This window comes from Misgurnus anguillicaudatus, chromosome 18 (assembly GCF_027580225.2).
Source record: "Misgurnus anguillicaudatus chromosome 18, ASM2758022v2, whole genome shotgun sequence".
In the NCBI taxonomy this organism is placed as follows: Eukaryota; Metazoa; Chordata; class Actinopteri; order Cypriniformes; family Cobitidae; genus Misgurnus; species Misgurnus anguillicaudatus.
This window is the reverse complement of record NC_073354.2, coordinates 28,995,745-29,011,768: the sequence shown is the minus strand read 5'-3', so window position 1 is coordinate 29,011,768 and position 16,024 is coordinate 28,995,745. Positions and strand designations below refer to the sequence as shown.

At 37.5% G+C, this 16,024-nt stretch overlaps 2 protein-coding genes across 2 annotated transcripts; one reads left to right on the top strand and one right to left on the bottom strand.

Moving 5' to 3' along the window:
• Positions 1-1,923: 1,923 nt before the first annotated feature.
• Positions 1,924-7,845, bottom strand: pex3 (peroxisomal biogenesis factor 3). Its single transcript, XM_055186412.2, has 12 exons — positions 7,633-7,845; positions 7,138-7,269; positions 6,985-7,066; positions 6,845-6,888; positions 4,764-4,885; positions 4,602-4,668; positions 4,450-4,504; positions 4,219-4,366; positions 3,228-3,298; positions 3,006-3,134; positions 2,801-2,897; positions 1,924-2,708 (listed from the first exon to the last, which is right to left on the bottom strand). The coding sequence occupies exons 1-12, from the start codon at positions 7,703-7,705 to the stop codon at positions 2,625-2,627; spliced, it is 1,104 nt and encodes a 367-aa protein (XP_055042387.1). The 5' UTR covers positions 7,706-7,845; the 3' UTR covers positions 1,924-2,624.
• A 153-nt stretch (positions 7,846-7,998) lies between these two features.
• On the top strand, positions 7,999-15,523 carry adat2 (adenosine deaminase tRNA specific 2). Its single transcript, XM_055186418.2, has 7 exons — positions 7,999-8,239; positions 8,999-9,103; positions 10,692-10,842; positions 13,907-14,013; positions 14,120-14,192; positions 14,287-14,401; positions 14,713-15,523. The coding sequence occupies exons 1-6, from the start codon at positions 8,150-8,152 to the stop codon at positions 14,364-14,366; spliced, it is 606 nt and encodes a 201-aa protein (XP_055042393.2). The 5' UTR covers positions 7,999-8,149; the 3' UTR covers positions 14,367-14,401; positions 14,713-15,523.
• The last annotated feature ends 501 nt before the right edge of the window (positions 15,524-16,024 follow it).

Here is a 16,024-nt window from a genome sequence, read left to right as displayed (position 1 = left end):
AATATTTCAAGTTAAATTAACTTGAAATTAAGTTTATTGAACTTGCTGAGTTAAATAGAATTACTAGAAATTAAGTTAAACATACTCCTGTTTTAATTCACATTACTTTTTTTAGGGCAACAACTTTCCTTCAATTTTTTAAAAATAAATTCAACTTACATTGCAATACAAACTCTACATACATAAGACCTGCTTGCTATTATAGCTTTAAAGTGTTTATCTCATACTTTGCTACATCAATCAGGTACAAAAGCAAAATATATTTTTTACCATGTACACTGTAAAAAGTTGGATGAACTTAAAAAATTACTTAAATTGGTAAAAACCTAAACAATTCAAGTTGTTTCAACTTAAAATGTCCATATTTAAGCAAGTATTTTTAACTTAAAATCTACATTATTATATTTATGAAAACAGTGGCCATAGCATTCTTATAATTATATATTAATAAGAAAGAAATCTATTTATTCGTTTTGCCATTCCAGCATCTACGGATATTCATGGAGAGAAGTGGTTGTTTTATACACAAATAAATCACACAAGTTGGGTGAGGGGCAATTTATAATTTCCAATTCTACTAATCTGCATGTTTTTGGTCTGTGGGAGGAAATCAGAGTACCTGTAGTAAACCAACTCTATGCAAACTCCACACAAAAAGGTGTGCCTCGAAGCAGGGACCTTCTTGCTATGAGGCAACAGTGTTACACATTGAGCCAATGTGCCAACCTAAGAACTAAATAATAAAAAAATGTGTTTTTTTATATGCACAAAGATCGGATTTGGACCGACAGTATAAACATAGTCATAGTCTCATTTAAAAAGAAGTCAAGTACGTTTTTAGGTCATAAGGAAGTTTAATCAAGGGTGATATCTTGTGCAAGAGTAGTCTCACATCATATGCTTTCCTCATGTTCAGCCCTCATACATTCTGTGAACTATGTCAGATATTACTTCATTTCTTCCTGTTTAAATATTTGTCAACAACACAGTGAATAAGATGTTTATTGTTTGAACCTGATGTCACTGAACTGTTTCCAGTTGCCATATCCAACTCCAAACGTGTGTCGCCCTCTAGAGGAATCTGTGAGAATTTCATTAAAGGGATAGTTCACTCAAAAACGAAAATTGTGTCATCATTTACTCACTCTCATGTTGGTACAAACCTGAATACATTTCTTTGTTCTGAGGGATGTTTGTAACCAAATCGATCAAAAGCCCCATTGACCCCCATGGTAGGAAAAAATAGTACTATGGAATTCATGGTGCTTCTGATGAGTTCGGTTACGAGCATTCCTGTATCTTCTTTTGTTTTCATCAAAGCAAAGAAATTTATACAGGTAAGTAACAGAATTTAATTTTATCCCTTTAAATAGACAATGCACCAATACACTGCAAAAAAATGATTTCTAAGAAAAAAATTCTTAGTATTTTTGTCCTGTTTTCAGTAAGAATATCTAAATTCTTAAATTAAGATGCTTTTTTTGATGAGCATAATGACCCAAGAAAATAAGTCTAGCTTTTAGACCAAAAATCTGCCAATGTGGTAAGAAAAAAAAGCTTGAACATTTTTCTTAAACACTAAATTCAAGAAAATGTAGCTTACCCCATTGGCAGATTTTTTTTGCTTGTTTTATGCACAAAATCACTTAAATCTGATCTTTTTGGTCTAAAAACTAGACTTATTTTTTAAAATATTTTTACTAAAAAACAAGACAAAAATACCAAGACTTTTCCCTCTTCAAAAATAATTTTTTTGCAGTGTACACATGATCTTCAATTAGCCTATTTGGGCAGTGCTCTTAATATATTGTGGTACAATTTTACCATGATATTGCACATTGTTAGTCTTATTAGTTTACAGACCGTGCATTTTTTTCTAATCAAACAATTTATTTTTAATTAATAGTTCCAGTATTAATACTATACATATTTATTGACATTCATGGGTCATGATACAAAAGGAGTAATATACTACAACCTGCAAAAGTTTCCCATCCATAAGAAGCATCCCGAATCAATTCTACACAATGCTCCTAATAATAAAAAAAAAAAACGTATGCAGCGCTGTAATCCAGAACTACTGTAAAAGAATGTTAAACATTAGCTGTTCAAATTTCATGCGATGTTACTGTTTAAAAGGTGGGCTGTTTTGCAAAATTGATGTAGGAAATCTGGTGATGTCGGAATTAAAAACAATACACCTTCTCTCCTTCGCAATGCAGGTTTAAATACATGGATCACCAGCCAGTGAGACATTTATTTGCACAATTATATAGTGATAATGTTATGCTACAAGGATTAAAAATAAATAAAAATTCATTACAGCCTGTAAAAACTTGGCATGCCTGGGACGACATGGACAGTTATTTGCAACTATCCTGTTTTGTTAGGAAGGTTAAGTCAAACAGACAGCACATCTGGCAGGACATAAGAAGATTCTCCATATTGAATGCCTACTAAACAGAGGATGCGATCGACCAACTATGCACTCATCTCTCGGGTCAACCATGTGTTGCCATTGGCCTGGACGATATCAGGACTTTGTGTCTTTTCTGGACAGCACGAGAATCTGAGCATAAAGTGGATTTGTAAGGAGTCAACGTCTCACTTGCTTGATCCCACACTCACTTCTGAAGATCCTGAGGTGTGCTAAACGTTTCATACACATTGGCGGCGAACTCTTTCACTTGGTCTATCAACAAAAGATCCTAAAATATACAAAAAAAAGTCACAGAGTTTGTATGAAAATTTATTTATCATGCACCTTATGTATAGAATGAAACTAGAAACAATCTCTCACCTGGACAAAGTGACTTGGTATTTCACTGCATATTGAATGTATCTGTCCATTAATGATGGGAATGATTTTGGCAAGCGGGAGGCTCACAGGTGACAATCTGGAAAAAAACACATCAAAAACAGTTCTGACTGAACTAAACTAACAGAGATGTAAATTCACATACGATAATAAATATAAGATATCTTTCAGATAACTGTGCACATACACTAAGCAATCAGGTGAGTTGCAGGTGGTGGCGTCTCCTTGTGGGGGCCGGAAGAACTCTGCCAAGTTGTCCAGGAATCGGACAAAGCCTCGATTTAAGCACGTACTGAGTACAGTACTGAAGTCTGGACTGAAAAAACAAAATCAGAAGCAATTAGTGGCCAGCCAGGATAATAAAACAATAGGGCTCACTGTAAGTCTGAACTTTATGAACAAATCTTACCTTTCAAGCATGTCTCTCGTTTCATTGAGCAGTTTTATTGTTGTGATATCATTTTCAGTGAGACCACAGGCCTAAAAAAAAACTGGCATCAGATTTTTCCTTCTTTGCTTTCGTTTAGATACACATTTTTTTATTAAAGGATAAGTCAATTTAAAAAAAAAAAAATTCAAATAATGTACTCACCACCATGTCATCCAAAATGTTGATGTCTTTGTTCAGTCGAGAAGAAATTTAGATTTTTGAGTAAAACATTCCAGGATTTTTCTCATTTTAATGGACTTTGGTGGACCCCAACACTTAACAGTTTTAATGCAGTTTCAAATTGCAGTTTCAAAGTCTTATATCTAGCGAAACGATTGTCATTTTTGACAAGAAAAATAAAAAATACGCACTTTTAAACCACAACTTCTCGTCTGCCTGGGGTCCTGTGGCGCGCCAGCGCGACCTTACGTAATAAGTCATCACGTCAAGATGTCACGGATGTGTGTGGAGAAAGAGGACCGTTCCGACTTTGTTGTATGTGGAATGATACTAATTAATGTCTCTGTGTCAGTTTATTGTTTAAATTGGTCTGCAAATGTGCGTTTCATCTATGTAACACGTGACCTTTCGACATCATTATGCAATTATGTGAGGTCGCGCTGGCGCGTCATAGGACCGAAGGAAGACGAGAATTTGTGGTTTAAAAGTGCATATTTTTTATTTTTCTTGCCAAAATGACATTCATTTCGCTAGATAAGACCTTTATGCCTCGTTTGGGATCGTTTAGAGTCCTTTAAAACTGCAATTTTAAAGTGCATTAAAACTGATAAGTGTTGGGGTCCATTAAAGTCCATTAAAATTAGAAAAATCGTGGAATGTGGAATGAAAACATCATTTCTTCTTTACTGAACAAAGAAAGACATCAACATTTTGGATGACATGGTGGTGAGTAAATTATCTGGATTTTTTTTAAAGAAAATTGACTAATCCTTTAAGGTCAGTGACTTACCTGTGAAGCTAGCGTGTTCTCTTCATCAGGCATCATGTACCAGGAAAGACTCTTGTGCTTAGAGGAAGAACTGCCTTCAACTAGCTGTCTGATCCGAGTTAACTGTTCCTCCAACTCTTGCAGGGATAAACTCTGCCTCAGTGACATCCTAAAGACAGAGAAGTTAAATCAGAAGTTAACTGTATTGCTAAATATTTAAGATCAAAAACACGAATCATCTAATCCACGTACGGTCCAAGAACTTCCTGGACAGCTTTCTTCACCACAGTTATCAGTTCAATGAGTCCTGTAAAGGCAGAAAGTAACATCAATAACTCTCTAATGGATTTTACCAAACTATATACAGGATTGACCCTCTTACACGAAGATGACATTGTACTTACCTTCTCCAAGAAGGTGTTGAATACTTGACAGATATTGTTGCTGGACATCAGGAGGTGCTAAAGGGGTCTAAAATAGCAAAATAAATTAATCAGGAGCGCTGAAACATGAAATAAAGGCTAAAAGATTGTGATTTGCAGTGAAAACATCAAGGCTTGGAATACCGCTCCGTTCTTTGTCACAGAGTTGTCCAGGTACAGATAGCCACCAATTATGTTGAGCTGAACTCGCAGCAAGACCACCAACATACAAGTGCTGTAAATAGCCACAATGCTGCGAGTAAAACCTGAAGGGTAATGATAATTCTTGTAAACAATAAATGGATGAGACATTATTGACAGTAACACAAGTGGCAGTCATACACAGAGAAACACACGCACACACACAAACAAGACTATTATTCCACACCTTTATTAAATGAACTTATTTTGTAAAGTATTTGCACAAGCATTTTTTTTAAACAACTGTAGTGCACATTTTACAGCTTTTCATTTGTGTGCAAGTGCTACAAAACGATTAATCGCGACTAATTGTTTGCAGAATAAAAGTTTTGCTTATGTGTGTGTACTGTTATATAATTTATATTCATATAAATAAACACATGCATCAACCAATCACATGGCAGTTACTTCAATGCATTTAGGGGTGTGGTCCTGGTCAAGACAATCTCTTGAACTCCAAACTGAATGTCAGAATGGGAAAAAAAAGGTGATTTAAGCCATTTTGAGCGTGTCATGGTTGTTGGGGCCAAACGGGCCGGTCTGAGTATTTTACAATCTGCTCAGTTACTGAGATTTTTATGCACAACCATTTCTAGGGTTTACAAAGAATGGTGTGAAAAGGGAAAAACATCCAGTATGCGGCAGTCCTGTGGGCGAAAATGCAACCGAGTTACAACCGAGGTATGCATCAAAGCATTTGTGAAGCCACAACACGCACAACTTTAAGGCGGATTGGCTACAACAGCAGAATACCCCACTGGGTACCACTCATCTCACCTACAAATAGGAAAAAGAGGCTACAATTTGCACAAGCTCACCAAAATTGGACAGTTGAAGACTGGAAAAATGTTGCCTGGTCTGATGAGTCTCGGTTTCTGTTGAGACATTCAGATGGTAGAGCCAGAATTTGGCGTAAACAGAATGAGAACATGGATCCATCATGCCTTGTTACCACTGTGCAGGCTGGTGGTGGTGGTGTAATAGTGTGGGGGATGTTTTCTTGGCACACTTTAGGCCCCTTACTGTGCCTTCACACCGCCACCGGCGAGAGCGTCAAAGTAGCCGGAAGTCATTCATTTTCAATGAGAGTCGGCGGCGAGCCCGTCGAGCAGCGCTGCGGCGTACGGCATGAGCGTCGAGGAGAGTTGAAATCAGCTCAACTTTATGGTAATGAGCTATGACGCGGATCGGTGGCAACCAATCGGAAGGCGGAAACATTCGGCGGCAACCAATCGGAAGGCAGAAACCTCCGCTTGAGAGGATTCCAGAGAATGCATTCGAGCGTCAGAGCATCCACTACACCTTTTCTATAGCGTTAATAATACGGCAGCCAGAGCTTTTATTGACGCTCTCGCCGGTGGCGGTATGAATGCACGGTTAGTGCCATTTGGACATAGTTTAAATGTCACGGCCTACCTGAGCAGTGTTTCTGACCATGTCCATCCTTTATGACCACCATGTACCCATCCTCTGATGGCTACTTCCAGCAGGCACCATGTCACAAAGCTCGAATCATTTTAGATTGGTTTCTTGAACATGAAAATGAGTTCATTGTACTAAAATGGCCCCCACAGTCACCAGATCTCAACCCACTAGAGCATCTTTGGGATGTGGTGGAACAGGAGCTTCGTGCCCTGAATGTGCATCCCACAAATCTCCATCAACTGCAAGATGCTATCCTATCAATGTGGGCCAACATTTCTAAAGAATGCTTTCAGCACCTTGTTGAATCAATGCCACGTAGAATTAAGGCAGTTCTGAAGGCGAAAGGGGGTCAAACACAGTATTAGTATGGTGTTCCTAATAATCCTTTAGGTGAGTACATATACATAATTATTATACACAGTACACACACATAAACAAAAACGAGTTTATTTTGCAGCCCTAGCTCTCACTATAATTTTTATTTTTATAGGATATATTTTGTATTGCAATGCACTGCATTCTATTTATTACCATGATCATAAAGACCATTTTATCACATTGCATCTGGTCTAATATAACAAGAAACCTCTTAAACTCACTGATTATCTTTAAATCCTCCCAGATTTCAAGCTTATTGGCTGGCCTACGAGGAAAAAAACAGGATAACTCATACATACTGTAGGCAAATATCCATTAATGATCAAATGTAGATCATCTATAATGTACATGAATGACTCACTTAGTCTTAAGCAAAGTAGTGAGGGTCTCTGAGTTGAGATGATGTATGATCGCCTCTCTTAGAGTAGGAAGCATTGATAACACTACAAATAAAAAACAGTTAGATACAGTAAAACACCAAAAATACAGTAATCTGTATGCATTTCATTTTTACCTGTCATGTTACATGTCCTCTGGTTACTTTCAAAATGAAATTGTCTCCGAGCTTGAGCAATATATTCAGCAGCCTCACGCTCTTGTATATCCTGAATTTTTCTCTGTGCATATTTACCAAGTAGATACACACCTGGGTTTGAGAATACAATGCAAAGTATATGTTTAAAAAAGTGACATGCATTATACCAGTTCTATTCAGTATCAACAATGTCTGCTGCTTAAACTACCAGCCCATTTTAGTTTTCCTACCCACCCCACCAATATGTCAATAAAGAAAACTAGGTGACAGGTGAACTGAGATTGATAAGATAAAATGAATGAATGAAATTTAAATGCATAACACTACAGTAACAGTAACCAAACACAATTCATGCAGACATTTTAAACAAGCAACACTTAAACATTCAGTCATACAGTAAATACATGTGACATACAAGAATGTGTGATGTATAGGCTAAGCATGCATGCAGGTGATCTAAATGGCCCACGTTACCTCCAACAAAAACTCCCGTAAAGATGAATTTCCTTTTATGGCGTTTGATGAAATTCCATGTCGAACTCAACATTTTTTTAAAAACCTACACGCAAAAAATTAAAGCTAAATGTAATAACGTGTTTAGTCGTAACTCATCAGCTAGCACGATGCTACATAGCAATAAGTTCTCATGTTAGCAACGGACAGGCGAAATCAAGCTCTCCGATCCAATCGATCCATCGACTGTGCGGTGTTCGACTTTGCGCTGCGCAGACCGAGCGGCGTCTGACATCAAAATACCGCGAGAGCAAGTTAAAACATTTCGAAGCGTATTGCTCTCGCGATACTTGGATAGCAAACGCCGAACGGCTTGCGCATCATGAAATCAAACACGCTCCTCCTTCAACACGTGCACATATGACGAACATGTTTTTCGTTCCTGGTTTGCGATGCCTTTGTGAGTGTAATTTTCACATTTATAAGTTACGGTAACCAATTAACTTTATTACTTTTAAGTAAGCACGTTGATAGGGAGATGGAGGCAGAAAATGATCCCGGGAAGAGAGACTTTCTACAGCCATCTGATAGTGAGATTCATACATGGATGTCAAAGGCGTTTGGCATGGTATGGTAATACCACTGTGATACCTTCTTTTATATATAATGTGTTATTTTAAGTTTTCACTTATCTATATTACACTAAGTACAGTGCTTAGCACAATTATTAATTCTAATGTAAATCATACTTTTATTTGAGCTGTCTTCCAAACTCTTTCATTACAGTGATGCCCATAAAAAAACATTAATCTTAATTTATCTTATTTTCAGCATTTACTAATATACTACCCAAATGAAAAGTTATAGTTAGTGCACAATGAACATGAATTACTGTAACAAAGATTATTTATTTTATAGTTCATGTTAGCTAAGGCAGTGGTTCTCAAACTGGGGTCCGGGGCCCCCAGGGGGGCCGCGAGATGGTGCCAGGGGGGCCCCCGTTTTATGACATTTTATAAAATGCATTAATTTATCATGAATTCTGTGTAATTAAACCTAAAAAAATAAAGCTACTAACCAACAGCACTACTTTTGTATAATTTGATATATTTTGTTTAATTAAAATGTTAAATTTTAGAACAGTTTTTGTCATAAATTTTCTTTTGGAGGGCCGCGAAGGAATGCACCGTACACAAGGGGGGCTGCACGCGGAAAAAGTTTGAGAACCACTGAGCTAAGGCATTTACTGTTAACAAATTTAACTTTGTTGTAAATTGTTACCGTCACAGTTTATTATATGTTATGATAACTATGGTGCCATGGCTTTCATGGTAAACTTTTATGGGTTGTGTTTAAGAAATTATTTAATTTTGTATTACCTTTAAAGGCATTGGAGGCTCTTGATAATGGAGAGGTTCCAGTTGGCTGTCTGATGGTTTATAACAATGAAATTATAGGAAAAGGAAGGAATGAGGTGAATGAAACTAAAAACGTAAGTATTATCGTACTTCCTAATAACATAATTTATGATTTTTATGGCTATATTGTTATGTTTTGTATATAGGAATGTGACAATAAATACCGATATACAATAATAATACCTGACCGATAACTATTCTGAATCACACAGGCTATATTGTTCACAGCTATTTCATGTACTACGGTTTGATCAGTAAGTCCTTATCGATCTGAAATCACTCTTGGTTTGAGTTGTTTATAACATGCATTTGAAAAAGCAACACTTGTCAAAACATATTTATTATACATATTCTTTATTATCATGAAAATACCTGAAAAGGTTTAAAGGTGGAAAAGAGGCTGTTTGTTTAATACATTTTTGCAATATTACATGAAACTGTCTTTACTAAATGATAAAAGATATTTATTAGGTGCACTGAAAGTAATAATATTAAATATATGTCATCTGTGCATAAGGTAGGGCCTTAAAAACATCAGCCAATCGTTGACGCAATCATCGCGTCAACGATTGGCCCTCTGGCTTGTCAATCACGGCCATTACGTTCCTTGTGAGAGACGTGCACGCTCCAGTAACTTTACACGAGTGACGCATGCGCATAGCACATGAAACTCAGTCTTTAGTTTCGGTTTGTTTTCATTGTCGCTCCTGCTTTCCTCCTCGAATTTGCACCATGGAAGAGAAAAAACCCGAAGGAGGACGTAAAAGAAAGAGTTTGAAAGTCGCTGAGAAGAGGAGAAAATTGTCAGAATAACGTAATCTAACCAGAGTCGTTATTGGAGAAACATTTCAGCGCTGGAGAGCAATGACGGAAAAGAGAGGTGTCAAGACAGACGCGCAGTTCGCAAAGAATCTTCTCGACAGGTAACAGTGATTATTCTTTCTTTGTGGAATAATTATTGTTGGACTTTTTATTCAGGTATATCGACGTTGTTCTTGTACTGTAGTTAGGCAGTGACCAGTCTGCTACATACTAGTTGAAATGGGAGTAGCGTCAACTGATCTAACTTTACGTCTTATGTGTTTATTATCATATAATTTCACATAATGAATCCACTGATGCGACACAGCATATGCCAGTGGTAAAGTGGTAAATACTCGAACACAAGTTTTGGAAGGCATCCCTAGAAATGAGCTGTGAAGGAGAGAGGCTGTTCTTACGCATGCGCTTATTTAAAAAACCCAGTAACGGTCTTTGGATTCTTAGTCGGCGGAAACATCCTCTTTTGGGCCTTTAAACAGCGATATAAATATATCCTTACGCCATTTCCTGGAGCTGCGTGTGAAATGGTTCTTCTTCTGTGGCGCATACTGAGTTTCTGCACGAGAGCGCCCTCTGGCTCTTGGGTGTAGCGGCATTTCACCGTAATTCATTGAGAAGCATAGCAAGCATCATCAGCCCACCTCTTTTTGTATAATTGTTATATTGTATATTTGCTTTATTTACTCTTGACCTTGGCTTTTTTAACACAAAGCTCAACCAAGTGATCTACAGGAACACATGTAGCCTATATTGTATAATATAATATCCTTATTGTTCTTGAATACCTCTTTTTTAATATGTAACCCTTTATAGCCTAATTTGTTGTCTGCTTTGCTCAAGGCTACACGTCATGCTGAAATGGTGGCACTGGATCAAGTGCTCGATTGGTGTCGTTTTAGAGAAAAGGACTCAAAGGAGGTTTGCGGACAGACTGTACTGTATGTGACAGTGGAGCCGTGCATCATGTGTGCGGCCGCTCTGCGTCTGCTACGTATCCTTAAAGGGTGATATTTTCTATGGTTTGTTAAAAGGATAGTTCACGCAAAGATAAAAAATATGTCATAATTTACTTAAACCATTCATAAGCCCTATTTACTTCCATAGTATTCCTTTTCCTACTATGGTAGTCAGTGGGGCTTCTGGTTGGTTTGGTTACATACATTTCTCAAAATCTCTTCTGTTGTGTTCATCAGAACAAGACATATGTGCAGGTTTGTAACGACATGAGAGTGGGTGAATGATGGCAGAGTTTTCATTTATGGGTGAACAATTCCTTTAAAGGGGGTGTTTAATGGTATTTCAAGCATTCTGACTTATTAACACAGTTATAGAGTTGTTTCCTCATGCTAAACGTAGGCAAATGTCAAAAAAGCAGTTGGACGTGTTACAGAGTATTTCTGTGCCGAATGCACTTCGCCAGGGTTCATACAAGTTTCGGAAAGTTTTTTTTGATTACAGGTCCAACTGACGTTTCAGGGGTTTTCTATACGTATCACTTCTTTATATGGGCACTTCCCCCGGAAAACCCCGCCCACCCGTCAATCAGCGGGAGACGCTAGAGCTTGCAAACATCTTATCACACCACTCAGCTTTGTTTAATTTCAAAACTCAACAATGGCACGAAAGAAGAAGTGTGTTTTTGGATTTAAGGAGAAGACATCCAGCCTCATTAAAACAATGGATATAGTTAATTATTCGGGGAAGCAGCGGAGTTTTGCGTGTGTTTGATGCGGTGGACTTTCCCACCAGGTCATGACGAGTATGCGGTAAGTAAGACTTTTGTCTTATGTTGGAAATAGTAGTGAATCATAAGTTAAAACAGTGCTGTATAGTGTTGCATGACTCGTACTCGCTCCTCCCGCGGTGTAACTCCTCCGTCTTCATTTTTTCGTATGTTATCGAAAAGATTCGGTAAAGCAAATCTTTCTTTTATAAATCTGATTAAACTAAAGACTCTTCAGACATATAAAGGATGTCATACTACTCTATAGGTACTCCAGATTAACATCAGAAATGCAGAAACAGCATGTGTTACGTGAGCTTCAAAGGATATGGAAATGTTGTATTTGAAGGGATAGTTAACCTTAAAATCAAAATTCTGTCATCATTTACTCATCCTCATGTTGTTCTAAACCTGTATGAATTTCTTTTTTCTGATGAACACAAAAGAAGATATTTTGAGAAATGATGGTAAACACACAGCATATAGTGTCCATTGACTTCCATAGTAGGAAAAATATTTTGGAAGTATTGGGATAAATGATGAAGAAAATATTTTGATAAATGATGGTAAGCACACAGTTGACGATACCCATTAAATTCCATAATATTTTTATTTATTTCTACTTTGAAGTCAATTGTCACTAGGGTGACCACCTGCTAATAAGCCCAAGGGGGGACAAGGGGTCTGTTTCCGAGGGACAATGTGGGACACTCCCTGGCCCGGCGGTGCACCCAATCCACGGGTCGACTTATTGATAGTGGTTAACCCATTTCTAGCACATACCACCTTACACTGCAAAAAATATATATTTTCTAGAAAAAAAATTCATAGTATTTTTGTCTTGTTTTCAGTAAAAATATCTAAAAATTCTTAAATGAAGTTGCTTTTTCTTGATGAGTAAAACGACCCAAGAATATAAGTCTAGTTTTTACACCAAAAATATCAAATTTAAGTGATTTTGTGCACAAAACCAGCCAAAAAAAATGTTTTTCTTAAACACTAAATTCAAGAAAAATTTGCCTACCCCATTGGCAGATTTATTTCTTGTTTTATGCACAGAATCACTTAAATGTGATGTTTTTGGTCTAGGGGCTGGACTTGTTTTCTTGGGTCGTTTTGATCCTGGAGAGGGAGCATCTTAATTTGGGAATTTTTGGATATTTTTGCTGAAGCAAGACGGGGATGCTGGGATTTTTTTTTCTTGAAAATCATTTTTTGCAGTGTACATGGCATATTAATAATGCCCTATTCCCCTAAACATGTGTAATTATTGCTTATGTATGCTCATGAATAGGCAACCAATGTGTATTTAAAAAAATAAAAAATAAAGATTCACAATATTTTGAACATTCAATGAATTGACAGATGCACTTCCACTTCTGATTTACTTTAGCTATTTAATTTATTTTTCATTATAATTTATTCACTTTAAATAAATTATAATATAAAATTATAGAATTAACAGGAATTGAAGTTGCTCAACAACACAGAAACAGTTAAAAAAGTCTTAACTCACAACTCCAGAGGTTCACGGAACGAGAAGGGAGAGGAAGGATGGTGAACTTGCATGTTAGTAAAGGCAGGCGCAGGAAAAAACTGTTCAGTGTTCTGGGGACACCTTTAGGACTTTCAGCCACAAATATTATTTTCCCAGTCTTTCTTGTACCCACACCTTCTCTTTGTAATTGATGATGGCGATGCAGAGTCAGACTTAGTCTCTTTCTCCAATTTTCGTGTGTGGCTGCGTGCGGACTGCGCTGTCATGACAACAAAGAAAAGTTGACAACAACCTAGTCAGCAGTTCAACTGAGGAGCAACAGTAGCGTGCGAGTGGCGAGCGAGCCTGAACTGTCTAGTAATGTTCTTTTGGCTGCCAGGCTGGGGCTTATAGAGCGACCAATTTTTTTGAGCAAGCATTGATTATGCGTGACACGGTCTCAATTTGCGGGACGCATGAATTGGGCTTTAAACGCTGTGCGCGCAAGCGCTACGCGGGACAGGTGGTCACCCTAATTGTCACTATCTGCTGTGTGTTTACCATCATTTATCAAAATATCTTCTTTTGTGTTCATCAGAAAAAAGAAATTCATGCGGGTTTGGAACAACACGAGGATGAGAAAATGATAACACAATTTTCATTTTGAGATGAACTATCCCTTTAAATAAAAAACACCAATATACATGTATGCATTTGTGTAAAACATTTATCTAAATCGACCACAGTGCATTCAAGATTTATTTTTTATCAAACCCATGATCTTTGCATTGCGCAACACATTGCTCTACCAAAGCAACAGGAACATACGTGTAGATTCATTTAACATTTAGACAGACATACCTTTCGTTGTATATGGGTGCAAGAATGAACGTTTCGGAGGCTGTGGCTCAGTCCTGGATGTCTCATCAGATGATTTACCACACACAGGGACTTCATTTAAGGTAAAAGACATCCTGCATGTAATGCTGAAATATATTTCTTGTCATAAAAATTGCCGTGTTTAGTTAAGATCCATGAAGTACCCGTTTGTTTGTTTGTTTCATACAGTGCATCTCGGGCTACAGAGCAGAAGAGGCGATCGAAATGCTCAAGACTTTTTATAAACAGGAAAACCCAAATGGTAAGAGAAATGGTCATCTCTTATATCGCATATAGATGTCCATGTTTTTTTTATTTTATTTCTGATGCTAATATTTTTCTCCCATTTTTTTTAGCTCCTAAACCTAAAGTAAGAAAAGATTCAAGTAGTCCACCAGGTGGCGATGTAGCCATTGAGATAAAACCACAAGAGTAGAGAGAAACAAAAGCTCCTTTTACCTGAATTGGAAAGTAAGGTTTATTTTATTTTTTTGCAAATAATATATGTATCCCCGTCTGTGAAGTCTTATAATCTATGAGATTAGGAGTGTCAAAGTTTGATTTCATACATTGACATGACCTTACTCAGTCAATGTTAAACATATCAAGGTTATAGTTTAGTTTCAGAGAATGTACATAATTTTTTTTTACATACATAAAATAAATGGCAAAAATGGCTTTAGCTGGGTTTTCATGGACTGCGTCCCATATTAAGACTTCATACTTTACAAGCTCTTGCCAGTGACTGGACCTAAGTGATTTTCAATTGCCCTTCTTTGTAGATTGGAGAGGAACCAGCGACCACATCGTCTCATTAGCTGGACCACATCGCTACTAAATCTCTGAATTTCTGCGTACTTGTTGGCTTTTCTGTGCGACTAGAAGCTGTGTGTGATTTGTTAACAGCGCAGCGAGGTGATAGACTCAGTCTGCAATGTTTTAACAGCACCAGTTGCTCTCCAAATGTCCTCATTTAACCCAGAACGTTGCTTTCAAAACCTCGATGATCTCAGTCCTAAGCTCATCAAGCAGATGCACGGGCAGATCCTGGAGGAGTTTCCAGTAACCTCATAGCGAAAGAATTTAATTTGAAAGTTCACCTGTGGTGCAGACTTGCAGAAATACCCAAATGCATTCAGGATGTGCTTGAACCTTCATCACTTCCACTTGTCGTGAAACTATTCGTGTCATGTTGCATTTGTGGTTCTAAAAGTTTACTGTAGAGCACATGAACAATATGGTAATGGTATCTGAACCCCACATTATTAAATTGCCATGTAATGTGTTATTAGTGGCTGGAAGTGAGATGTTTGTGGGTGCGTATGAAAGAGAAATCAAGTGGTTTTGGAAGTAGATGTGAGCTGTTTAAGATGGTTAGATCTGTTCTGTTGTATTTCACTGCCTGTCATCTTGCGTGGTTAAGGGTTTGTGTATTTAAAATTCACCCTCAACCTTTGGTAACTTCTCTGTTTTTGTCATTTTAAGTAGAGATCGCATGCGTTTTATTGTTTTTCGTGATAAATGATCTGACGTTGAGCGCACACAGATGGACTTATGTACTTTTTTGACGAATAAATCAAACTCATTGTGTTATTGTGGTTTCGATAACCTGGCCACTGGGTTCACACCTGGTCTGGCAGTTGACAGGTGTCACCGAGGCCGTTTTACGCCGTGAGTCAGTGCGAAGAAGCAAAACATTGTAAAACAAGCTGTGTCCACCTACGCTGTCCCTGTTTGCATGCAAAAACGATATGCAAGATCTCAGTTTATTAAAATTATGGTTTATAGATATGTCATAATAAATAGTTGAATATACAGGATTCTCACACCTTAGTTAACTTCAAATTCAAGGACCTTTCAAGGACTTTCCAGGTCCAATACCCTCAAATTCAAGGACTAAATATGGGGACACATTTCTAGTGAGAGCAAGGTTACTTTGTGTTACGTTTTAAAATACATTGTTACAGTTCCCTTTTGAGGGAACTCGCGCTGCGTCACTGCAGTGACACTTTGGGGACGCCTCAAAGGGTAAGTGTGTCTGAATGTGTATAGATTCAAATTCGACCAATGGTGAGGCTTAACGACAAAGACAGG

Bases quoted from the DNA above. Each gene is read 5' to 3' on its own strand.
- adat2 (XM_055186418.2), top strand. From the start codon at position 8,150: ATGGAGGCAGAAAATGATCCCGGGAAGAGAGACTTTCTACAGCCATCT. The intron at 9,104-10,691 runs GTAAGTATTATC...GCTTTGCTCAAG, and splicing joins AGGTGAATGAAACTAAAAAC to GCTACACGTCATGCTGAAAT. The intron at 14,014-14,119 runs GTAAAAGACATC...TGTTTCATACAG, and splicing joins ACACAGGGACTTCATTTAAG to TGCATCTCGGGCTACAGAGC.
- pex3 (XM_055186412.2), bottom strand. From the start codon at position 7,705: ATGTTGAGTTCGACATGGAATTTCATCAAACGCCATAAAAGGAAATTC. The intron at 4,669-4,763 runs GTATTCCAAGCC...TTGCTATTTTAG, and splicing joins CTGTGACAAAGAACGGAGCG to ACCCCTTTAGCACCTCCTGA. The intron at 3,135-3,227 runs GTAAGATTTGTT...TTGTTTTTTCAG, and splicing joins ACGAGAGACATGCTTGAAAG to TCCAGACTTCAGTACTGTAC.